The 27146-nt window shown below is 41.6% G+C and overlaps 1 protein-coding gene across 1 annotated transcript in view; it reads right to left on the reverse strand.

Annotated features, from left to right (window-relative positions):
- The window catches only part of TMEM178B (transmembrane protein 178B), a 233483-nt gene that overhangs the window by 156614 nt on the left and 49723 nt on the right, over window positions 1–27146 (reverse strand). The window contains exon 2 of the mRNA XM_009288350.1: window positions 12460–12573. Coding sequence (XP_009286625.1) covers window positions 12460–12573 — 114 coding nt within the window. The remainder of the gene's footprint in view (window positions 1–12459; window positions 12574–27146) is intronic.

A 27146-nucleotide genomic window follows, 5' to 3' on the forward strand; every position in this document is an offset into this window, starting at 1 on the left:
AAATGGCCTCTCTTTTCTGGCTAGTAAAATACTGAGTCTCCCCCAACAGTGATAAAAAAAGAATATCCTTAAAGTGCACTTGGTATCATCTGCCTGCCATAAAATGGGGATTCATTTACCTCTGGAACTCTGCTCTCTTACTTGCATAGGGGATGCCTTCCCATGGAAAGCCAAGGCCAGAACTGTTAACCAGAGAATCCTACAAACTAGCAGCCAGAGAGATATATCAAGTGATCTAATCCATCTATGCATCACACAGATTTTCAAAGTGCTCCTGCCTGTGCTACCCTTGGTCCATCAAAAAGCTTCACCTAGCAGAGTTGTCAGTTCAGCTCTTCAGAGAGTCACTGATTCCTCCTGGAAAACTTTGGGAGGACTACTCTGAAAAGCTAATTCTATTGCCATATCAAGAAGTTTTTTCGTTTCTCTACCCTGTTCCTTGTGACAAAAAACTTGCATATATTGTCTGCTGCTTAGAAAAAATTCTCAACTCCTTCCACATGAAAAATCTGGTCTTCCCTGGAAGTGATGTCACCACAGACTTTTCCACTTCATCAGCTGAAGTCAGAACAGAGGGCTAGTGCTCCAGTGAAGGGTTAAGTGTCAGAGCCAAGGCTTATTTACTGAATAAAAATCCTGCTTTCATACAAAGACCTAAACAGCAATAAAATACATCAGAAATAGTCAACACATATGTCCTGATACGCCAAGGTCTATGAGGGATGAAGATACTCCTGAAATGAGCCAAAGACCAGTTCAACCTAGGTTTATGTTGGAATAAATCACAGGTAGCTCTAATATACCCTGGCAGTGGATGGTTCACAGCTAGTAATCATGGTGCAGGACTATACCTGTCAATTAATCAGTTCCTTACCCATGCCATTTTGGGATGAGGTGCAGAGCTGGCTGTGGCCCCTCTGCTGGCCAAGGAGGATTTGCCATACAGGACAAGTTCTCCCCAAGCCATATCAGGAAGGCCATTTTGAAGTTATTTGCCTACAGTTTTCCATTCAGTGTGCATTTCTTCTTCCAGATTATTTTATGGCTCTGTAATAGGACTGATTATTATTTGTCAAAAGGTACTCATTTGATTACTTTTCAAATAAAATGACAGTTAAGATTACTTGCAGGTAAAACTCTGAGTACCAGTAAGTTAGTCTTGCTGTGCATATCAGTTGTCATGACAATCAGTAAGGACAGTGGTTTAGGGTACAATTCATACGTGGCAGAAAATCCACAGCACCTACACATATTGTAATGGAGACAGTTTTTGAAAAGATTATTGATTATAATTGCTTGCCCTCAGATATCTCCAAGGACCTCGTTTTCAGCCGGTGCTGAGGAATTGCCACTTTGTATACCTTAATTCACTACCAGCCTTTGAAGGTTCTTCTGCCATTATTTCTAAGAGAAAATCACCACTAATGTATGTAATGGATTCTGGTTTTGGCCAGTAAGCTTTCACTTGAAAGTTGGGTTTGGTTTTGTTTTTTTTTTTTTAATATCTTTAGAAAAAACATTATCCTTGATATAGGGTTTTGCAATGGCCTTTTCTAAGAGAGATGCTGCATAATCTCTAGCACTACGGGAGGCAGCATTGTCTAGCACTTACAACAGTGGGAGTCCAAAGACCTGAGTCCTGTTTCTGGCTCTCCCACTCACTCTCTGCACGACATTTAGCAGGTCAATTAACCTCTCTGTAACTCTCTTTCTGCATGTGAACTGGGTGTACTTGGGTTGTATTCCTCCTTCAGCACCCTGTTTTAAGTCAGAAGGATACTGAGTGAAAACCATTGCCCAAGTGTTTCAATATGCTAGGATGGAAGGTGCACTACACTGTCAGCAGCAGCATTAACAGAAAAGTGTAATTGTGGAATTTGTTCATTTTCACTAAAATATCAAAAAGTCTAAAATCTCAAGGAGCACTTTTTTTTTTCTCTGAAATCTATTGAGTATTTTGCACCCAGATGCTGATTTCACATTATTTTTATCTCAGAATATCTATTCTTGTTTCAGTAGAATTAATATTCTTGTATAAATATAAGCAGAACCAAACTCTTAGTCCCCAGACTATTGCTCCCTCCTGATTAGGATCTTTGTGTATATGGATTCATGCCACTACTGACTTCCTCCCAATACTTGGGGGGGGGGGGGGGGGGGGGGGAGATTAATCCTTGCTTTGGCAGTTTAACACTTTTCTTCCCACAGCAACACAATCAGGCATGAGTGAGTTATAAGGAATGGCATTAAATCATGCTCAAATAAGTGATTATAACATGCTGCAGAATGGATTCTACAAGGACGACTGATTTGGTATGTGCCTATGATGAGCGAAGAGCAGCTAGTGCCGAGCTAATGCATTGCTAAAGATTGTATCAGATAAAACCAGTAATTCAGCCACCTCCATGTCCCCTCCCATAAAATTTTAATAAACTCAATCTTATGGGAGGAAAGAAAAGACAGGGCTCTACTGAATTATTTACAGCCTTAGTTCTGTATGGTAAAGAAGTCCTTCTTAGGTCAGTAAGTGATATTCTTCCATTGATTTCCTTCTCTCAGAATATCTAGGTGAGAATCAAGTTTGGGGGGAAAAAAACCAAAAGAAACAGGGATGCAAAGGGCAAGCCAGAAAAGACAAAGCTGATGGAGGCAGAGACGAGAGAGAGTTTGTATTTATGAAAGAGATATTGATCAATTGCACACACCAGCAGCAGATAGACTCAAATTAGCTGTCATAATTCCAGTGATGCAGAGGGACACACAGGCTCAAGCTCCATTAAATATAACCTACATCCAAAGCAGCCAGATGAGATTTGCAAGACTGAACTCTGAAGTCCCACAGGAGATACCTGCAGTTGATTTATATTCCTGATTTCCTATTCCCTCACCAACTGTGCAATCAGTTCCTGGAGGTGGGCAGGGAATAATTGAACAGCTAAACTGTGATTCACCCAGCCAATTAAGGAGTCTTGGGATAGGCCCCAAGACAAATCCTTCAGCTTCATCCAGTCTTCCTTGGCCAGAACTACATTCAGCTCCGACAACGTGGCTGAAACCATCATGGCCCAGTTAACAATATAAGAATCTGAGGATGTAAAGCTGCATTATAGTTTTCACACATTAATATTCACACATTTTAGACCTTTTCAAAGTAGCAAGTAGGAGGATGTCCTGGTTGTATATGAGGATCAGGTTTATTCTGTAATTCAATGTACAAAGAGCATCATTGCAAAACAGTATTTAAAATGGCAACCAGTGCCTAGTAGCTATCAACGTATAAAAAATCACCTACATGTTTCAGCCTGCAGCTTCTGTCAGGGTCAAAGCCAGGTTGTTTGATTCAAAGTTTGTTGGCATCTATCCCACACTGGCTGCTGTGATGTTCCCTTGTGGATAGTGCATGGCTTTGTGAACAAATCACAATAATCTCGTTTCCAAAGTGTTCCACTTAAGTCTTTCTTCTTTCACTGAAGCAAGGAAGCACTTGCTTCTCATTACTAACCCTGTGTGTGGCATGTGGCATGTAATCACCTTGAAATATTTAACTGGCTGGCTTTCATCTCACTAACAGTGTGGGGTGGGGCATCAGACTGGGGTATAAATAAACTGGGATATAAATCATCATAAACCAGGCATTAAATTGGTATATAAATCAAAAGTTATAGAAGTCAGATGGAAGAGACCCATTAGGTCATCCTGTTTGTTCTTTCCTGTGTTCTCACCCTAAGAATGCACACGGCATCATTCTTGATTAGCCAAGAGACATAGAAAAACGCTCATCTCTCCCCCTCTGTCTCTCTCAAGAGGGAGAGAAGGGAAACAGAGAGCTCTGTATGCATATTAATAAAGCTATATTTTGACTGGCTGAACGACTGGAAATGATTAGTGATGGTATGTTTTACCTGTCAACATCTCCACACTGCAACAGGCAAAATGTCTCTAATACTCCTTTGCAAAAAATCACCAGTAAGGCTGGAGGGGGTTTGCTCTCAATTTTCCTGCACTCAGAACAGCTCCGTAAACACCCTAAGACTCTTTTCAATGATGAAGATAAAAACATCATCTTTTTTCCAATATAACAGTGGAAGACAACATAAAACATCGCCTAAGCCAAGGTGAATCCAAGCGCCTGCACTTAAAAATATAACAAAAAAACCAAAAGCAAACAAAAAATACCAAAACATTTTGAAGGCTGCTGAGTCAAGCATGCCAAAGTTAGGAAATACAAGAATGTGACCCTTTGAAAGGGTCAGTGTGAAAGGCGATAACACATGCAACCCTCTAGCTAAGAGCAGTAGGAGCTGAGATCAGTCAGCTGACATACAGCTCCTCCTCCCTCTCACACAAGCACTTTCCTCTACACTTACCCCAGAAGTCCTTGGCGATAAGTCAATTAATCTAAAAAATCTCATTAGAGGCGGTCCCTAGCCATGTTTTTCTCATTTACTCTGACCCAGTGTGAGTCGGGTGACCATTTGAAGTCCAATTTACAGGGTGTGGAGCACGTACAGTTGCTCTGAAAGTCAATGGGAGCTGTGCTCTGAACATACAAAAGGCTATTTAATGCTAAGTACTGTAAAACCCAAGTCTTCATCATCTCTAACCGGACACCCAAAAAAACCCAAGACAGTTAACTTTGATTGCCAGGCCTAAAACGGAAGTTATAGCCCACTTCAAAAGGTTATTAGATAGTATTGTATTTATCTTTACATGCCATGCTTCAGTACAATAATTAGAAATGTGACAAAGCTCACAAAGTAGTTAACTCTGTCTTTGGATCAGGAGTTGTGTATTCTGCAATAAAAAGGCCAGCAACTATACATTAAGCAATGAAAGAGAAACCAAACATTGAAGACATCATTGAATGGAAACATAATATCCCAAATGTATGGAACAAGGCAGGGGTCCTGTGGAAAACACAGTATGTGATTACAGTAATTAAAGACTTGATAATGAGTGTGCTCAAAGGAGATAAATTAAGGCCAAGTATGCAGCCTGAACTGTGTCATCTCCTAACTTTACATGCTTGTGTTTGCAACCTTAAAATAAAATCAGATGAGCATTTTTAAGTTCTTAACTTTCAAACAACCAACAAACTGCAAAAGCAGGAATGCTACTGGGGGATATCTTACTGATTCAGAAGAGTGGCGAGTGGTTTGTCAGCAGAATTTCAAGACTCTTCTGGTTCACATCTGAGCCCCCTGTTATGTGAGCAGGTGGAAGAAGCTGCTGACTGAGGGAGCAGGATGATACCTCCCCTCTACCAGTGTTTCACAGGTCTGTTAGTGGTAGATGTACAGTAAGACTCCTGACTTGTGCACTTTGAACAGGGCTTTGGAGAGGATCCTTCCCTGTTCATTCCCTGCCCTCCTCTAACACACACAAACAACAGATCTTGGCCATTTTTGCACCTTCCCTTCCAAATTGTTCCAGTCCAGTCTAGCCCTTATCCCAGTTTCAATGTTCAGTAATCCCTTGTCTCACCTCTCCCAACTCACCAGAACAAAGTTTCACCCGTCTCCCTGTCCTCATTTTCTCCCTTCCCAAATCTTGGCCATGTTTCCTACTCAGACAGCCCTGTCAACTCAGGACCGGGAGGTCTACTGACCTCCTCCCTTACTCCTGCCCTGCTCTTCTGTCTCTAAGAAGCAAAGGTAGTATGGGAAATAAAAAGTAGTATGCAGTTGGGAAAGATATTCACTAGTACAGGTATTAAGGTCATAGCCATATTAGCAGATCCTAAGATGAAGCTTAGCAGAAGGCAATAAAATCCCTTACAGATTTCAAAATAGGTCTTAGATTTTGATGCCAAAAAAACCCATTTTTATATCTTAGCTTGAAATAGCAGGATATGAAGAAAACCCTACAGCAGAGAGAGGGAAATGAGAAGGTCTGTCACTACCACCTGGTCATTAGCTATGGGAATGATGAATGTGATGGAGATCCAACAACACTAGACCTCCAGGCATGTGAGCACCTGCTGCCTGACTAACCTCCAGGATGGCTGCCCCGTCTGCTTTAATAACCAATGCATTAAGGAATTACATCATATTGTCAGCCAAATGGCACTGACCAGCAGGACGGTGTCATACTTCAGGGTGTACCTCCATCTCGGGGTCAAGGTAGCTAATTAAAAATGAAACAGCATTTCCTTGTAGTGGAAGATAGGAATGGAAGGAGACCCAAGGGAGTATGGGAGAGAGCGTGGAAGAAAGGAGTAAGAAAAGTGGGATGCTGCCTATTTATTTCAAACACTGCTTGCAGTAGTACCCTGGAAAAAAACAAAAGCAAAATTCTCTCGGGCCAGCACTTAATACAGATACAACAATGAAATATTTATTGTTGCTTATAAAAGCAGACAGGGTCAAGCCCATGAGGCTACCGGTGTTACTAATGCATTGTCAAGCTATCAACTGAGCTTCTGTGCAAATCTCAACGTCTTGTTCCATGGAGTGAGAAGCCTTGGAAAGCCTGTAGTAATTAGAAGTATAGACATTACAGTCTTTTCCAGAGTGCTAATTGTTGCCACTGCCATCAGTACCATAACTGACCTCTACAAAAGGAGATTTTTCCAGCCCCCCCAGTAGTTTTACTGGTTATAAGAAGGTATTTGAGTGCTTTGCAGGCCTAAATGAGGAAGCCTTAATCTCCTGCGAAGTTCAGACCATTAAGGCTGATAAAATCCATTCAGCTTTCAGCGTAGATGCTATATGAATTAAAATATTACCACTCTCTACATCCTGTAGAAATCCTTCATTTCCTCCAATACTTACTCCTCTCAGAATGTGCCAGGCTATTACTTTTGACTTTACAATTCATTTTTTATGCAAATGGCTTTCAGACCACCACAAACACAGGATTATTGCAGTTTTCAACAGCGCAGATGAACGTTATCATTCCAATTAACACAAGGCATTATGGTTCCTCTTCTCCTGACAATGCAACTCCCCATGCCAACGTTTTAAATTCAGAGCCCATATTCTGTGGTCCTGCAGTAGAAGTAGGGGGTGGGAGACAGGCAAAGGAGATCACACAGTGCCAGACAAGGAGCATTTCCAAAAAAACAGGAAATTCTAAACATTTCTCAGGAAGCATCAGCTACCTGTGTGTGAACTGGTTCTCTCTAAAGCAGTCTGGTGACACAATTTCTGAGCTGTGCAGGAAGAGATCAGTTTCCATAGCAATTCCAGCCACTTTCTGCCCAGATGCAGCACTCTCTGTGTTCCTGGACACAAAACATGGCTGCCGTGGAAGACAGACCTAGGTGGCAATGGCAAGCTGGAGAAGAGCAGACAAACAGAAATTCCCTCTTTTGTGGCCGCGTTTAATCCAAAGTACAAATTCAGGTTTGTGATATATAGGGAGGAAGGAAAAATAACAGACTTAAAGACCCAGCTATCTACCTCGCATGATAGGTGCTCTGTGAGTCAGCAAAATAAAAGCTTTTGGAGAGAAGGAAGAATTTTTCATCTTTCTTCTGATGTGGAGACTTTCATGTGATATAGCACAAGACACTGGCAGCTCTGCCATACAAAAGCTCTGAGCGCCATGCAGTATTTGTCCTGTTTCAGCTACCAAGGCAGGAGAAAGGGAAGAAGCAGTGGTTTGACTTGTTCTCTGAGAGAAAAATAAATCTCACTCTTCAAGAACACACATCAGCAACTTGCTTGTTTGCAGCGCTTCAAAGCCACAATACTTTCTTCACCTGCCTTGGGGAGAAGGTGGCCCTGGAAAAGGCCCCTTTTACCCTTCCCTTGCAAAGACCACAGTGAGGAAGACTGCAGAGTGACCCACAAGCATCAGCCCTGTGAGGCTCCAGGCAGGTCTGAGCCTACAGCAGGCTAGCCCACAACCCTGCAGCACCTACACAGTTGTTCTTGTTGAAATCGTTCAAGGAATGGATGCACAAAGAAGTCCCACAGCAAATACAAGTATGTTCAAAGGTAAAAATGAGCAAGGAACCATAAGGTCTAAACAAAAGAAGCTAGAGGCAAAAATAAAACATGATCATGCTAGACTGGCTCTAAGAAAGTATGAAGACAATCCCTCTCCTCTTATCTTCCTTCCCTTTTCTGCACTATTTGGCTTCCTCAAAATAAGTTTCTAATCCTAACTCTCCCAGCAAGACAATGAAATGTAGATAGTTAGCTTAAGCATACTTAGAAATTCCTCTCTGCCTATCTTCTATGCCGTGGTTACCCTTTTTCTCAAAACAGTTCTTTCTTAAAGACTGCAGCAAAAGATCAATTTAGAGCCTGGGTTATCTATAGCCTATATGGAAAAAAAATTTTTTTGAATGACGTTCCTACAGTCCTTCTGATGGTATAAAACAGCATCAACCCAATAGGTTTCTGTTTTGCTTCAAGGAGTAAGCCAGTAGACTAAATACTCCCTGGGCTTTGAGTGCCTTACCCCTCACAGTGGCTTTAGAGAGCAGCACTGTTGGTTCCTGGAAGATGCCAAACTGAATATAGTATATCCCCTCATTGCCTTGGTGGTACTACCATTTTCAAAGCAAACACAGCCTTTCACCTTCTTTGCCATAATATACCAGTTAATGGTTTCCTGAAGTTTTTGGGACAAGAGAAAAAAGTTTGCATCAACATAGCCTCCTTTTCATGGTCAGCTTTCTTAAAGTACAAGTACATACGTTAAAGTGCTTATTCCATCACCTTAAAATGCCTCTCACCCCTCCCAATGCCTGTACCATATTCCACAGCTCAAACCCCTGCCATGATCACTTTCCCCATGCTTTGTGAACACAAATCTGTAGCACGTTAAAAGTGAACCTATGAGAACAGTGTAAAACACATGGAACTGAATATGCGAATAAATATAGAACTGTTCAGATTTTGGGGGGATTTTTGGTCTAATAATATATACCTCCATTTCTAAAAGCATCAGTGATGCTGCTGAAGTTTTTCAGAAGCCAGAACTATGGACCAAGTTTCTGTGCACAAGACTGGGGCCAAAATGTGACAGGGTAAATGCCTAGTAGCGACTCAATGATATCCTTACCCTGGCATCCTCTATAAAGAGACAGTTACTCACGTTCAAAGTTGTTGGACACAGCTTTCCTTCCTTTCTCTCTTCCCCTCCCAGCTTATATAGACACTCGTTTTGTCTAATTAGATGAACATTTATCTCGTGACAGGCAAGAGCTGGCAATACTACAATCATCATTCCCTCCATCCCTGTTTAGCCAGAGAGAGCTGAGAGGAAGTGATTGCAGGGAAGTGAAGTCCTATTTCCCCAGCTCACGCTGCCATAGGCAATCAATTTGGAGCAAAGGTTCCATCTTGAAAATGTCAAACAGAATGAAAAAAGATAAAATCAAAAATTATAAAATCAGCTCCAACCATTCCTCCAGTTCCAGCTGCTCCCCTGGGTTCTTCTAGCATAGCTGACAGCACAGCTAGAGGAATATCTGCTTTCTGCACTGACTGGTGCCTTGGAGTTCTCAGCCTCAAATTAATTGCCCCTCACCCACTCCTGCAATTCAAGAGAAACTGATGAAGCATCAGTCCCACCTGCCAGTCTGAAAAAAGCAGTCTGCTGGGCACGGCTGGAGCCCTCTCTTCTGCTCCCCCATCTAGTATGCAGGCAAAGCAATAGAGTTCCTTCCCAGGCCCACGATTTGCTACCCATGCACCAGGGAAGGAAAATAACCACTATTGAAATACAGATACGTCAAAGAACAGCAGTAGCTTCAGCCTGGAAAAGGCATTTTCTTTAGTAGGGTGACCAGACACTCTGGTTTCAACTTTCCAGTTCCTCTGAAATTCCCTAGGATGCCATTTTGCCCCAGTGTTTCATCAGGAAATAGGGTTGGTTGTTTGTTTGTTTGTTTTTTTTTTCCTTTCTTCCATCTTATGCTACAGTTTGTTTGTTTGTTTTTTCCTTTCTTCCATCTTATGCTACAGATCTGAGAAATTACCCACGGCAAGATCATAAGGAACAACAGGCCTGGGCCCTGCTCTTTCACTATTTGTCACAACACCCAGTGAAAGGGAAATTCTGAATAGAGAATTGTTCAGAGGAAAATAATGGCCAGGTTGAATGGAAATGCTATTCTGCCTCAGGGTGAGCAGTGGTGAGCTGAAGTAGCAGTGCCCTGGATGAAGCTAGTCCAGAGGTACAGAATCAGGTCAGCTGATTAGGCAGGGACAAAAATTAAAGGGACTTTCTGAAGGGACTTAAGAGTCTTAGCCCACTTTATGTCTACTCCATTGCAAATGTTTTCTAAAGGAAGAACATCCCCCTCAACCAAAACATGGTTTGAAAAGATTGCTATTGCCTTGTCTTTTAAAACAGATGTTTTGCAGAAAAACGGCAAGGTCACTGTTCCTACACAGGAAACAGTCATATAGGTTCAGTTCGTTCTTAAATGCAGTGACCTCCAGATCCTCCAGTGGCTAACCCATATATCAAACATTCACCATTGCACCTAACTGCTCTGGAGAAGAGAAAGCTTCGGCAAAGTATTTTTCTCCTTTCCTGTCTTTAGATAGGGAGATTCAGACTTCAGTTCTATCTACATCTACCTACACTTATCTGACTCATGAACTAGCAAGAAAATCTGGGTCAGAAATATGCACGCACACCCACATACTTGGTGTACCCTCCCCAGGGAGGGAGCAAACAGCCTCACCCTGAAAGTGCCTCAGACCAAATCAGATATGTAGAAGTGTGAGCACAGCATGTCTAGACTGCCACTTTGGAGGCTGACAAATGCCCTACTGAAGGCTCCTGTCAGCTGCCAACACACCAGGCTCAGGACCTTGCTGATGCCACCAAAGGATACACACACCGAGGGACTAACATGGCCAGTAATATTAGTAATTATATTTAAGCTGAAAAGATACAAAGACAGCTTAAGAATATCCCTTTACCTGAGCCATTGCTGAACTAAAGACAAACTTTAAGACAATAACTCCTACATTAATTAGTAAGATTCCCAATGGATGGATGCAGAAAAGTCATTGCTGCTCACAGCAGTGGCAAAAGCACACATATGCAGCCAAAAGCATAAACCAAAGACCCTTCCTACTGCCCTATGAGCCCTAACAGAAGACATGTTGGGTGGGGGGTGTGTTTCTTTTTGCCCACAGATGAGCAATGTTAACATAAAACTGACACCAGCAGAGATGACAGTTGGTAGCAGAAAACCTGAAAGGAGCTGAACCTCCTGATCTTCTGATTTCAGGGACAAATGAGCACAGCACAGTATTTTGCAAGACCAGCCTCTTACAACCTTCTGAGAGGCATGAGTTCAATATTCCTTTTCTTTGTCATGTCACAATAAGAATATGTATTTATCCACACACAGACACATTTCCAAAAAAATTAGGAATTTAGCAAGACCCTCTAGAACTTTCTTAATGCTTTACCAGCTTTGACCAGGTGGGCCTACAAGCACCAATGAGTGTCAAACCAGGCCTGACCTTACCAATGCAGGAAATCAACTATATCATTATACCTTCTCCATCCCAGAGCTTAAAAGGACCCTCTCAAAGCAACAGCCACATAAGGCAGGCATGAAACAGGGACTGAAAGCCCTGGGAACACCAGAGGTCTTACACATTTCTCAAGCTGACACAGTCTGGACAGTAGCTGCTCACTACCACCTTTCAAGATTTTCAATCAGAATTACCATCCCTCAACCCCTGCCATCTTCAGGGAGCTGTTAACTGCTTCCACTGAGACAGAGGAGCTCAGGACACCCATCAGTCTCCATGACTATGTAGTAACAAGAGCAAGTTGCAGTGGCATCCTTCCTTGTGAAATCCTACCTCTTCCATTTTATCAGTGAAAACCCTTTTCCATCTCCAAGATAAGAAGGAGAAAAGCTTTAAGGCCAGCCAATACATTTCAAGGGAATTCCATCCCTGTCAGATCTTGTTGCTTCAGCAAACGTTACAAGTTGGTGACCACTGGCTACAGTTATCAGCAAGGACTAAGCTCCTTCCCTGTGCCTCAAAGGGTGCAGTGTTTCTCTTTCTAGATCTTCAAAGGAGAGTGGTGGCACACTGACCCAGGAGCTGCAGGCAGCAGGACATATTCTACAATAAAAGCCAGCAATGAATTCTGCTGGAAGCAGGAAACTCAGCAGCAGCATGAACTGCGTGAGAGTATGCTCACGTGCAGAGCATTCTACTGAATTAAAAAATAGGGCATTGATTTTGTTATTCATTTTTGTATTTAACTCAATATTAATCTCTGCATACGAATGCCTCTTCCCCACCACCACTTTTTCATGCCTCAGCAGAATTTCTAGTCAGCAGCAAAAACAGATGTAGGTCCTAAGAACAAATCGATCAGTCTGCTACAAAGACAAACTGTATGTGAGAAGAGGGCTCCGCGCAGACTGTCAGTCAAAGCCGCTGTTCTCATTTATCAGTGAGTACCTCCCTTAGACTGCACGTCAGGAGGACAGAGAAGAAAGCCAGCAACACTTACGCAAGGCATGCCACTCATCCTGGCGGATTGTCTTGGTGATGTTGTAGGTGAGGTTCTTGGGAATGGTCGCTGAGGAGTAGTGGTACTTGATGTACGTGCACCGCTCAATTGCTCCTGGGAAGGGCAAAATGCAGAAAAGAAAGTGCTGTTAAATTAATGCAACATGTCCTCCCAGCTGTAGACCAGATGAGCTTGACAACCAAAAGGAAAGGCTAGGAGCCAAGCAATCCCTACCATCAGTCCACTGTGACAACCAGTGCCATCTTTGGCTCACAACAGGCACAAGCTACCTGTAGGGTAAGCTCACATCCAAACTTATGATACACCAAAAGCCCTGCAGTAGCTGCCAGAGTGCCTGCTTTTACCATCAGATATATATGTAGCAAATCACCCCTTCTTTCATTTCTTTTCTCTGAACCGTGAGCTAGCAGCAGGCATATCAGCATTTACTGTGTAGAAACTGTAAATTCACATCTTAGCTTATCGTGCAGTAATACGTCTCAGTGCCTATACTCCAGGAGACACACAAAGCAAACATCTTTGATCTTTCCTTCAGTAATAAAAAACAGCACAGGAAAAATAATATATATAGGTAGTGAACAATTTTCCTGACCCCCTTCCACCCCACAGCCAAGAAGCAAGACAAGCAGAAGGATTGTGACAGGCTGTGGTATGTCTCTTGAAGGTACCCAGACATTTTCATAGCAGGCTTAGAAACAGAATTTATTGGCACCCCTGAATAACGAGCCTCAGATGGCAACACAAATGGCTGAAATGGGCAATTTTTTCCCCTGTAGTCAGGATTTCATCTACGTTCCATGGAAAAAAGCACCACGTGCTGATTCTGTTTGTCTTCTGGTCACATTACATTCTCCTTTTACAGCCACTTTCCTTCCTCTACAATAATCATGCCTCCAGGTCCTGATCTCCTGGCATCTCTCTACATAGTGTCCTTAGAGGAATGGGTCTGGTATAGCCTGATGCTTTCCATGAATTACAGCCTAGCCAAATTTCACACCCGATCAGAAACCTGTGGTAGTACAACCATCCTTGCATTGATGAAAAACAGCAAGATTTCCTATATCTGTTTTGCCAGTGTCCTCAGCTAACACTAGCTTTATTAGACCTTCTCACTAAGCAGTTAGATTCAAAGCTCATGAAAGTCCATTTTTCCATTAATATTATGGTATTTTGGATTAAGCCTTTAATAAGTAAATAGGCATCCTTAATGTGGTTGGCCACACTGTTTGCTACTAGCTACCACTGGTCAGAGAAGCAGTTATGCTGGAAATGCTTTTATGTATTAAAAATACATTAAGACAAGCACTCAATAGAATAAATTAAATGAAGCAATGAATTATATAAATAAAAAAAGCATGCTATACACCAAGAGGCAGGTAGAGAACACTTACTGTCAGCCTGAACTGAAAAGGCAGAGCCATTAGCCTTATATCGACAACTCCAAGGGGTTAAATATGCTTTTATGCCACTAGAAATACAGGTTTCTACCTCAGGTTGTAAAATATTATTTGGCATGAACTTAGATCATACACCATGAATTCACAGCATGAATAAGAAAACCCATGAAACAAAATTATTAGTTACATCGCAGTCTACTAGCATCTTCCAAAGTTAGTGCAATACAAACATTTGAGGTCCTCATTGTTTGCTCCTCTTAAGCATTCTTCACATTCTGCCTTTGACAGCAATTAGATTAGACAAAGCCAAATATTATAGGGGAAAAAGGCAAAATATTTACATATGTATCTGCCTGCCCTGACAGCGTGATGGGCTTCTGTGTGAGTCTGCACCATCTGGGCACCAAATGTACACCCAGAATTAAAGTTCCAAACCAAGAACAGTATTTAAAAAAAGACAGCTAGTGTGCAAAGAGCTTTAAAAAAAGCCCCAAATCACAACCTTGCCTTCTTATAGGTTCTCCTATCCCCTTTTGTTCAGCTGTTTTTATGGATCAGAAGCATTGGCAAGAAAATGGAAAAATGCTTATTTGTCAGAAAATAATCTTTAAGTTATCAGATACCTGCCCAGAGAAGAGATTTATATAGAGTAGCAGACAAGGACACAGAGCCAAGATTCAAAATAAAAGCATACAGAAGGAAGGAAGAAAAAAATCCTGTTCCATTTGCTATAATTTCTTGAAGTAATCAGCAGAAAGCACCTCCTCTTACACCAAAGAGGCTAATTTCTAGCAAGGCCCATCAAACTTCTTATTCTTACTGCAAATACTGTTAGTAGTAATGCAGTGAGCTGTTCACTATCTTATATCACCAAAGCCTAAAGCAGAAAGAGAGATTATGGTCTGAATTCAGGTCATCACTTCACCACATATATAATTTGGGGTTTATGCTTGCATCCCCACGGCTTTAACAAGACTTAAGTACATGTTTAAAGACTGTCTAGAACTAAGAGTACAACTGCAGTGGCAATGGTTCAGTGGTAGCTGAAGTACAGGCAGATTTGAATGGTAAATTCCATTATGATCTCCTTTCCAACCACACAATGTATTTCAACACTGTTCCCAACCCTAAATAACATGCAACTATTAGCCAATAACCATCATGACTCCAACCAAGAATTTGTAGGGACCAGAAGGTAAAGTGCTCTTCAGAGTACATGGTGAGATATGTTCTCTTTTTTTCCCTACTTGTCTCTGAAATAACAGGGCTGGCCACTGTATGCACTCAACAGGGCTGAGCAGAGCACAGAGAATTCACTTGTACCTGGGAATTGTCCCCACTTCTTGCCTTACACGGGGAAACGGACTCCCAGGTCAGACAGACAAGGATGCTGCTCCTGGATTTTCACCCTTCTCTGAAGCATTAAGCATAGGTTCACTGCCAGAATGAGTAAACCTAATTAATTTTTTGTTACAGGGCTCAAAATACTTGAGTCTAATCCAAGTTACTGGGCTCAATAAAGAGATAAACAGGTGAAACATAACGGTCTATGATATACCAGAGGTCAGCCTGCAGGAGCTAATGGGCCCTTTTGGCTTTAGGCTGTTAAACTCTATGAATGCTGAGTTTAATACACTCAGGAGAATGTAGTTCAGAGTGTTTCAGAGCTGTCTTCTACTAGCTTCCAGCACTTCAATTACTTCAGATTCTAGAACAGCAGCAACTGCCGGAGAGAGCATGCAGCCATCTTCATCCACATGGCCACTGCTGATAGGAGAGGCAGGCAGGATCTTACTGGGAACCTCAAGTTTTTCATGGCCTAAACTGACAAGGTTTGCGATTGCTTGGCATTTAAACATGAGCCATTTATCTAAACCTGCTCTCACAGACGTAGAAGAGTGACCCTGCTGAGTTAATGCAACTGCATCAGCGTATGTCTAGCTAGAGGTGAGAATTAGCTTTTGAAACTTAGAAAGAGGTTTTCATTTGCCTGGACCTGTCAATAGAAATTAGGAAAAGGATGAGTCTATAGCAGTGACGATTTCATACTTCAAGATCTTTCCTACTTGTCCCACACAGAAGAGAACTAGGTTCAAGACCCCCAAACATCCAGTTCCTAGAGGTCCTTGGAAGAGCAGAGGCAGTGACTGCAGCAAGGATCAGAACTACTGCTCTCCTGGAAAGTCCTCTCAGAAAAACCCTAAGAAATCCTTACCTTCAAATGAATGAATAGCTATGCTCGCTCCAGTCTTTGCAGTGGGAGGGGAAGCAAGAGTAAGGAAAAAAACACCCCAACACTTTCCCTTCCATACCCTCAGTAGGGTAATTGCAATTTATGGAGCATCTCCAGCCTTCAGCACTAACAGAAAGACCAAATGCAACTGCAGCTGAGCTCTGCACTTTGCTCAAGTAACTGGGAATGGTATTAATAGAGCAAGCCAGGGAGTGGGTTTTTTCACCTATGCAGCTGCCATAGCAAGTGTTATAGCTGGCCACAAGAAACACAAAGCAACCACAAAGCTGCTCCACTGACAGACGCAGTACAGTCTATGTTCCTCTGATCAAAGGGAAATGTTTGCTGAAAATCCTAAAGAAAAGTGGCTGACATCTTCAACTAGAGTGCTAGGGAAGGGATCAGCAGGAAGATGCAACTAGAACTATGCAGAGCAAAACTGCCATACCATCCTCACATAAGCACAGATGCTCAGAGGGGATTCAGCAGCTGTAACTCTGTGGTTGGCAACACCCTGTTCCAGAAAAGTTCAGATGCCAAGTAAAATTGAGATAAGGAAACTAGAGATAGCTTCATCCAGAGCAGCTAAGTATTCACAGCATCAAACATGCCACTCTACTTACTGATCCGCTTACCTCCTCAGTTCCCCTCCCATATCTGTTGAGCATTGCTCCACACTACCACTTTATTATTATATAATATTTCCTTTTCTCTCCATTACAAGGAAAATCCTTAAACTGTGCTATAGCAGGAATATCACCTGAAAACACTGCGCAATTCTTTTTATTTGATTTTCAAAACTATCTCAATATCCTGATGTTAGTTCAGCTGCTAGTGAAACTCAGCTCCCACTGCATTACTAGGGCTGTAAACACTACCCCAGTAGAGGCCCCAAACTGTTTGGTAATGGAGGGGGTGACTGAACCATTCTCCCACTCCAAGCTGAACAGGGTTGAGATCAATTAAAAGGAAGGTCATATTGCTGGTATCCATACTGTATTTGGCTGGTGGGTAAACAGACAACATTTTTCAGAACTTTTGGACCAGTGTCTTTCTTCATCACCAAGGGCCCCCCTGCCTTTAAATATAATAATATTTCAACACTTTCAAACTGCTCTAAGAAACAGTCTTTACCCATAGTTAATTTAAGAAATAGAATGAAAATTCAAAATGCCACCAGGGTATTGGTCACATCAGTCCTAAAATTTGGATCTCAGACGTGACCAGAGGCATTTGCCTGTGAGGTCAGCTTAACTTTTGCAAAGGTGGTTGTCAAGTTTCAGGAATTTACACTGTCACTGTGATCATATAGTCTTCTGCGTAATACAGACCAACTCATCTGACAGCTGGCAATAGAAAGTAGTCCTTCAGATGGCCTTTCATGAAACTGGCAATCTGTGAGAGCAGTTAGGTAAGTGTCAGTAATGTCATTTCAGATCCAGCCCAAGATGGCACACAGAAGAGTTACTTACACTGGTTATCTGACTATACTCCCCTCCTGCCAATGAGGGCTACAAGATTTCACATTTTTCCCCGCCAACTTTCAGGGCTGCAGATTGCAGAACCATCCTTAAGGTTCAGGTTCGCAGGCATTGGACTTATCTGTACAAGTTACCTTTGGTAGCTGGAGGGCTTACAGCTACACATAAGAATTTCTCCCACTCCAAGACTCTTTGAAGCAATCCTTGGGTAAGAGCAATCAGGAATCTCAGACAGATGCAGGGAGCCAGCAGCTCGCTTGCTCTGGATGCACTATGGCATGGCCATTCCAGACTTCACAACAAGCTAGCACTGACATGACAGTCACCTTGCTTTCTGCAACATGCAGAGATCTGAAACCAGGTGGTATCCATTCTTCTCTTGTAGTATGTATGTTGATTTCTAAAAAGGATCCAGCTGCACAGCTAGTATTTGTTTTGTTACATTTCCTGCCAAGGCTTTTGATATGATGAGCTTCCCTGAAGAGGCTGACATGGATGTTCTGAGCCTTTGCTACCTCCAGGCAGCTTTTCCTTCTTCTGTGTTGCAGATACCTCTGGATGAACTGTTCGTAGAAAGCAATTTATTCCATAAAATTCACCCTTTGTGCTAGCTCTAATTTTTACAAATCTGTTTGAGAATTACTACACAAACATTTCCTAGTAAAAGGAATCTTAGCCTCTGGCTTGCAAACTGCACTCACTACATATATTTGCTATTCATTATGAGAAACTGCCTTCTGTATGAGACATTGCCTTAATCCCATGGTTTAGTTACTGTTCCCTCATTGGGTGACCATATCCATGCCAAGCAGACCAAAGATGTAGACTGGTCATTTAGGCTCTAATTGTTTCACATTATCTTCAGAAAATCTGTAGAGCAGAGAAAGTTTATAGTTTTTTCTTAGCATAACATTTCAGTAAGGTTTCCAGGGGCTATAATCATAGTTAGGGCTAGGATCAGGTTACACAAAGCAATTGCATGTGGCACGTTTCTGTTAATGTCTTAGAAGTCTTGTCTCCCTTAGAAAAGTTAATTGTTAAATTGTGCTAGCATTTCATGCAGCCTCCAAACCAGCCCTGGCCATTCAGGCTGGTGCAACTTAAGAATTATCACCCTCAGCTGTATGTGCTGCCTTCAGTCTCTTAAATCACTTCGTATGAATCATCAGAACTCATCTGGAGGTACCTTAATATAGGCAAGGTGGTTGTTGCAGTTTTAGCATGCATTAACTGGTCAAACTAAACCCTGGAGGAAGGCAGGAGGAGAAATTAGGTTCTACCTTGACCAGCTGCCATGACAGAATTGCAATCAGATATGCTGACTAGTTAATGAACTCATGATGAGTAACCGTCTTCTTAATGAAGGCAGAGACTTCATTAGAAAGTATTGCAACACACTTAACAGGATTATTTCATTACCTCTGGAGTAATACCAACCATTAAAGTACTGGTTACATATTTGTGCCCAGCTATAAATTTATTAATGCCAAAAATGTAGGAACATTATTCTTCTGCATTAATTGTAGAATTATTTAAGGTAGAAGGGTCCTCTAGATGTCAACCAGCCCAATCCCCTGCTCAAAGGAGGAACAACTTCAAAGTTAAAAATCAAATTCAAAGCTAGTTCACATTGCTCAGGGCCTTGTCCAGTCAAGCTTTAAATACCTCCAAGAATGGAGTTGCACAACATCTTTGAGCACCTGTTCCAACATCTGACCACCTTCATTATGATTTTTTTTCCCCCTAATACCTAATCAGAATTTCCCTTGGTGCCATATGAATATCTTGAATACTAGAATACCTAAGGTCTAAAAATCTAGGAAGAATATGCAAATAACATCACCTTAATCAACATGTCTGATGAATATTCATTAACTTACATGCATAAATAGAAGCCAATGTTCTAATTAATGGAGCTCAAGATAGATTTTCAGCCACAGCATGGGCCAAATTTTTAGAACAGGAGATCATATTTGTTCCTGGCTGGCTCTGGCATCATCCTGAAGTGAGGTTCAGCTTGGTCTGCCAGTAGGACTTGTTGCTACTTGTCCTAGATAAAGTGAAACAACATCTGGTACTGGTTGTTGCTTGCTGTGAGCTGCAAGGAAATTGGGCTAATGCCTCCCTTCAGTTGATGGGTTGGGGTTTGTGTCTTTTGGGTTTAAGACTAAGTTGCTAGCCCCTAGCTGCTACCTCTACAAGTGGTTAGAGGTGCACTATCAGCTTCTACTCACCATTTACAGGTTCATGTAAAAGTCAGGGAGAGGGATGTGATACAGTCCCCTTCCCCTTCACAGACAGACCCAAGGGTCACATATTGGGAGAGACAATGAATGTGTCTATGGTAACACTTAGCATGTATCAGGAGTGCACTTTTGAAAATGACTTCCTGATCATCTCTAGTTACCATGCTTTGGTTCATAACACGATGTGGTGTAAGACCATGCCAACTAGATACTTCACAAACAAAGCTAAATTGGAAGATGAGCTAATGGGAATTCAACTAATTGTACAAGAGCAGAGCCAGTCTGAAGTAACATCCGCTCCCTGAAAACACACATGAAGTGGAATTAGGTCCTAAGCACCAATTGTTTCTTACAAATCCACCTCCATTGTACCACACTATTTACAAATGTAGATCTAACCTATGCTGCATGCTGTGTCTCTGCAGTTAGAATCATCCTAGTAAGGACCGCCAAAGGAAATTCAGCCCTGAGCGACCATAGCTCTAGGACAGCCACCTGGAAGGATGCCTTATCTACCTAGATGGTTGATCTCCAAGACTAGAAAAGCATATGGAGCAGCTGCATGGCATGAACAATACCACAGCAAGAAGCACAGGTCAGCAAAGTTCTGTAGAGCTGCAGTCATCACTGATATGCTCACACCAGCCACACTCACAAATACAGGTAGACAAGTAGTCTGTGTTTTGGGTTCAAAGACCAATTTGAAAAACTGGGGGGGGACAGGGGAGGGGACACTGACACAACCAGGAAAAAAAATAAACCAACCAGAATTTCAAATCAACTGAAAAGTTTTGTACAGCCACAAAACTGTATTCATATATAACTTATTTTGACACCTTTAAAGAATAATTTAAAAAAATTTATTTCAATTGAAAGTCTGATAAATGTATTTTGAGAATTCTAAAACACTGACATTTTTCATAATTTCATAGGTTTTTTTTTCCAACTGAAACCATCAGCCATATTAGATCGTTTCACAAGTTGTACTGCTCCCTTGCAAGTTCTTTGCTTCAGAGCCAGTTTTCTGCATGAAAATAATTTGCTAACTGTACTATAAATGTACTTATAAGCACACTAGGCACCTATACCTTCCCTGTTGGGTAAAATGTAGAAAGTCTGCTAGGCTGCCAGTGGCAAAGGGATATTTCAATAGCCAGAACTCTACAATATCACCTAAACTTGCTTTTTAAATGTAGATGTCTTTACTGACCACCAGAAAATGCAATGAACACAGAACTTCAGCGAAACATACTCAGAAGACAACAGCATCCTCTGTTTTACCTGAAGGAAAAGCTTGCTTGTATTCACCAAGTTGGCAGCCACTGAAAGGATGAGACATTCATAAGATAAATATTACTTTGTCCCTGAAATGGCACATACCCAGCAAATACATTAACAGAATGTATGGCTTAAAGAGTTTCATTAGGAAAGTGAGCAAGTGTTTTTTTCAGTGACAAGCAGAACCTTCCTGCTCTTTTTTCCTCCCGTTTTTCTTTTACAGTTCTTCTCACTTGATTTCCAAATAAAGGTTCTCTCAGAGCCTCTAGCTTAGTAAAACTTGTTAGACAATGCTCAGCTGGTAAAGAAGTCTTGTAAAAACACAGTGAAAACATATCAGGGGGAATGGTTGAAGGGATCCAACATACCATACTAGCCTGTACTATCCATACAGAAATGGGGTAACAGATGATAGTATGCCATTCCCATTCTTCCCAGGCCATCTGGGATGAAAACCTGCCAGCTCACTTTCAGTACTGATCCATTAGATCTCTAGAGATATGGAAAAATATCAGATACAAAGTGCACGTGAAATGGAGGCACTCCATGAAGCTTATGGATCTCCACACACAACAGCTTTGTCATGCGTGGGCTGTATGGTGACCAGATTCCACACAGGCACTTCCAAATATTTCAGACTGAAACACCTACATTTCAATTTCAACTTTTCTTTCTACATCGAAATATCTAAATTTCCTTTTAGTCACACAGTGGTTGAAAGATAGAGGTGCAGACGTGTGTGCATGCACTGAGCAGACAGCAACATTTTCAGAGTAGAGAAAAAAAAGTGCCTGAACAGCTTTTGCCAGGTCTGTTCCCCACATGCTTTCTGGATATCCCAGCAAATAGCAGCTTGCTTAAAGCAACCAGCTGGCAGAAGATAAGTATTCCACCCATGATAAGAAAAGAATCCAAGTATGATACCAAAAGCTGAATTTGCATTGGAAAGTGATGAGCTCACACTTTCTCTCCAGGGACCAAGGAAAGCGGGCTGGCAAGGAAGCTGGAGTAAGAGGATGGTTATGAAACACTTTTTTACTTCAGCTATTAATAACAGTCTCCAAGCCACAGGGCACTTGAGAGGAGGAAGGCATCTCCTTGCTTCTATTAATCTTTTTGTCCACCTATTTGCATTGGGCTGGCCGCAGGGGAGAGGGAAGCAGAGCACAAATGAAAAGTTAGAGAGGTTAAAAGGGCTGAAAAATATTTGCTCCTACTTGTTTGGAGGCAGAAATTAAATGATCAATAAAAAGTCACTGAGACAGCAATTACCAGTAAAAACTCACTGATGACCCAATAGCTCATGGAACAAAGCATTATCTCAGCACTGCTGTCAAGCCAAAGAAAAAGCACAGCAAAGGCTGTGCCGTGGACAGGTTTCTTGTATATGAATGTACATCTTCTGATTCGCATAGTAAGATACTCCCATGAAGCTTGGTATTTATTGAACCAGCTTTGAAACCTATTTCAAAGAGATGCCTGGAAAGCAGGGTCCCAGATTGCCAAGAAGAAAATAAGGATGGGTCCACTGATATCACTAATTCTGCTGAGGATCTGCGATCACATGCAGTGAAGTCTAAGGATGCCTATCTCTGTACCTTGGAAAGCTATTTTATATGCTGCTTTATAACGTAAATGTGCCTTTCTATACACATTTACTCCTCTACTTCTTAAAGCAAGAGGAACATAAGCCCTTCTCTGTGTCTCCATGCTGTTAGTTTACAGCCAGCTCCACAAATTGCTGAGCTGGAGAAAGCCCTTGGCTTCCCTGTAGCACTTCAAGTTCTTGTAACACTTCAACCTTGTGTTTAAACAGCAGAAACCACAACACAACAGAGAATCATTCAGATGCTTTGCATCCCACATTAGCAAACTTAAGCTGAGACCTAACACAGACTAATCTCCCAGAAGGTCCCACTTACAGGCTCAGCCTCATCCAGCACCTACAGCAGTCTCTTAAGAATATCACTTAAATGAAAGGACTTATGTGGGCTATGCAACATATCTATATGACACTATTTTCATGTAGGTTTTGTCTCTCAACTGAGCTAGGGCAGGGGGGAAGTTTCACAACTTTCACTTGAACATAAATTGTGAGGAAAAAGGAGGGAGAAAGATAAAGTTTTTGGCAGGTGTCGTATATTAGGGATTCACAGGAATCAAATTAAGGAGACCAATTTCTAGAAGAATAACTGTATTTTTCCCCTATTTTAAAGATTGGCACATAGTCAAAAAGCATTTTGCTTATATGCTGAAGTTAAGATGTGGTTTCCTAACTCGCATGGTTACATGTAAGAGGTGAATTGGCTTGCCTTAAATTTTGGGAAGTACACCACCATTAGCATGGATCCTGTTTTGCACATTTTCAACAAAAGGTAACTATGGGAAACCACAGGATTTGAAAGGATTGCAGTTCCAAAAAAACTAGCAGCAGGCAGCTAGCCTATCAAAGAAATAAGTGAGGAAGGAATCCAGCGTGAGCTTTTAAGCAAGGCTGGTTTTTTCCCCATGAGAAGACTACAGCATGGATAGACCAGAAAGGGTGCACCCTGCTATGCCCATAAACTGTTCTCTCAATCTACTGTGTACTGAGCTTGTAGCCTCCTTTGCTGATAAGGACTCTCTTGAGACTTTAAAACTATGCTAACAGAAGACTTTGGACATATTCTCTCTTTGGTGGAAAGATTCCTTTCTTAGTAAGTACATCCTTATCTTCTGGATTCCTTAAGATTCACTAGCCTTTTTTTATGCTGTCCCCATTCTAGTTATTTCAGATAACTGTTAGGGTAGTGTGATTGGAAGAAAGGCATTTTCAAGACATCACTTCATACACGAAACAAGTATTTCCCAGACAAAGGTACTCTGCAGTTATTAAATGTATGTGCAGTGTAAAGCTGACAGACAAGACCACCCCTAAGTGAGCAGAGTTTCCCCTGCAAGTTCATAATGTCTCTTGCTCCATAAACTCTACCAGCTGAATATCTACCCAGATCACGCAGCCTGATGAACACAAGCTACTAAAACTACCTTGAAATAAACCTTGGGACTGTTTATTGGCAAGTAGAGACCACTGAATTATAAAGATAGCATGTATAAATGCTCTCCAAAGTAAGGAGTAGTTTCATGTTTGACCATGCTCTTTCCCTGTAAAGTCATTCCTTGGATTGTCCTAGTTCAAATTATTCATTAACTGGTGAGTCGCCATCACTAAATTACAAGGATGCTCCATCTTCCTTTGTAAAGGAGTATGCATTCAGAGGGACAAAAGATTTCACAGCCAACTGCCCTTTCCTTGCAAGGCCATTTGCTACACTGTTGTAACTGGACTTACTATCGTACATGAGGGCTTGAATGAAGCAAAGGCCTTAAGAAACTAAATGTTGTGTAGATATTTTAAAAGTAGTCCTTGAATAGTCAAACTGAAAGACACAACTAGAGGGAAAGGGAGAAGAAGATAAAGATGGTGGTAAGAAGATCAGACAACTGTATTGTGAAATGTGAGATGAGCTAAAGCACAATTTGGTCATTCTAAAAACCTATGAACCACAAATATTGTTAATCTCTCCGCAGCTGTCTGAAATCATAAGTGGTTTCTCCCTTACAGAAGGAAATGATTCTTGAAGAAGTATTTGAAATAGGAAAGGTTGGTGGATGTCATCAAGAAATATTTTTCCAATTGACTGGACTGTGCCCTTACTTATCCAATGATGAGTTTTGCAATACCATCATATGTCCTTGTGTCCAGAAGGTTTAAACATTGAGTGCCTCTTCATAAATGCTACAATAATTCATTTTTGGTGCTAGCATCAAGTTCTGGCTGCACTCAAATGTACTTAAGTCAACAAATTAGGTCTAGAATCTCAACATCACTGCAGACGCTGCACCAAATGAGCAACACATGTTTCAGAGTGGTTGAAAATATTGAAAGGATAAATGCCCTTGTATGGGGATAGAGGGAGCCAGAAACTGAGAAGGGACCAACTCATCTCCAGCCCCAACCTTCCCTTTGCTTATTTGCAATATAAAACTGGAAGGACCAGGATATGCCAATAGCTGCCAGATATAGGAAAGTTAGTAGTGGGAAGACCTACTCCCAGCATGGCCTTCAACTGGGAATTAAGTTGCTCTAGCCAAATCCCAAAGGCACCTAGTCTCCAAGCACGTTAGCTAAGGTTCATGGCATTTCTTTTCCTTTAAGACATGTGTAAGATGTGCCATTTAATGCAGAAATAAAAAATGTCAAAAGCCAGCCCAGGTTATGTAACAGGGCAGCAAAACAGAGTAGAGAAAACCCAGGTAGCTCTAATAGCACCTATTACTTTTTTTATATGCCAAAGAAAGTTACAAATTGTTGTAAAACCATGTGACCCTAGCTTAGACCCAGAGCTGGTGTATATTTAAATGTAGAAAGACTATTGTGGGATGAGACTCTCTCATCCAGTAGACATGTCTACTGCTGGGTCAGTGCAGATTGGGGAGCAGACTGGGCTTTTGCTGCTGCTGTTGGGTTTGGGTTTTTTTTTTTTTTTGCAAGGAGGGGTAGATGTTGCTTTGCTTTGGGAGGGTGTTGTATCATGATGTTCCCTTGCCTGTAACATCCTCTTGTCATTTGGTAAAAGTAATCTATTGCTTCTTGCATCTTCCTGTCTGAAATGTCAATCAAATTAGAGGGTCACAATATGAAAATCTCCCACTCACTGCAACATAAGATATTCTGGCCAGGGCAAGCTGGACTAAATATTTCTGCTGCATTTCAAGAAGGATTCATAGGTTGAAAGAGATGCTTCAAAATGCACATAGAGCCATTAGTTAATATAAATCTATTGACAGCAGCAACAAGCATTATCTAAAAGGTAAGCATCACACCTCTGAAGACATTGTCCCTATCCATCTTGTCCCACCACCCCTATGCCTGAAAGGCCAGCAGAATCCCACTGGGGCTTAAAAAAGATGATTCTTAACATGCCTCCACTGGGCCATCAGCCACTCTGGTGAACGGTACAAAGAGAACATGTCAACTTAATGGAAAACATTCTTTGGAAAACATCCAAACCTTTAAGAAAATATGGCATTAGCATTATTCTTATACCCTAGGGTCCTGAAATATCAGGTTTAATAACAACAATTGTGACAAAAATCATAGTAAAGAGATACAGCTGCAAGATGGTCTTGCCCAGAGATTCCACCCACCAGGGTAAGAGCCAAATGCAGCGCTAGGAAGAGACTGCAGTACAAGCTCAGTGAGCTAACTACATTCAAATTACTTTCAGCAAAAATGTTTCTAAGTACAGCCTAACTCAAAGGGAACACGAGATTAAGGTGGCAGGTACATGGCTGAGATTCAGGGAAGCACTCCCAGGACAAGGAAACTTAGGAAGGAGAAGCAAAAAGCTAGTACCATACTGCAATAGAAATGCAGTGAGGGTAGACAAGTGCCAGACTCACTGGCAGAAGAGTCAATGCCCCAAATTGTCATACAATAGACTTGTTTTTCATTGCTGGAATCAGCAAAAGAAACAAACACTAACATGGCCTCCTCCAGCAGCTGATTAGCATGATCATGCCTAGAGAAAAGAGCACCCAAGCTTACATGGTTAACAGGATGGGTTATAGCACTTACGCTTGTAGCTACACAACTGTGCAACAGGCAAGAAAAAGGGGCTAGCAGCACAGAGCTCTGAAAGAGATGGGGAGAGGAATAAAAGAAAGTAGCCCAGTTTCTGAAATTGATAACATCATCCTACATCTTTGTATAACTCATTTGCAAATGTGGTGGATTTTACACCTTAAGGATTAAACAGTTTTTCTAAAGATATCCACAGCAGCTGCAGGATACAGGGATAACCATTCTCAATACAGGGACACAGTTTTGGTAAAATACTCCAATCCTGGTGTCCTGGTTTTGGCAGGGATAGAGTTAATTTCCTTCCTAGTAGCTGGTACAGTGCTGTGTTTTGGATTTAGGATGAGAACAATGTTGATAACACACCGATGTTCTAGTTGTTGCTAAGCAGTGCTTACACTAGCCAAG

This window comes from Aptenodytes forsteri, unplaced genomic scaffold (assembly GCF_000699145.1).
Source record: "Aptenodytes forsteri isolate BGI_AS27 unplaced genomic scaffold, ASM69914v1 Scaffold56, whole genome shotgun sequence".
Classification (NCBI taxonomy): Eukaryota; Metazoa; Chordata; class Aves; order Sphenisciformes; family Spheniscidae; genus Aptenodytes; species Aptenodytes forsteri.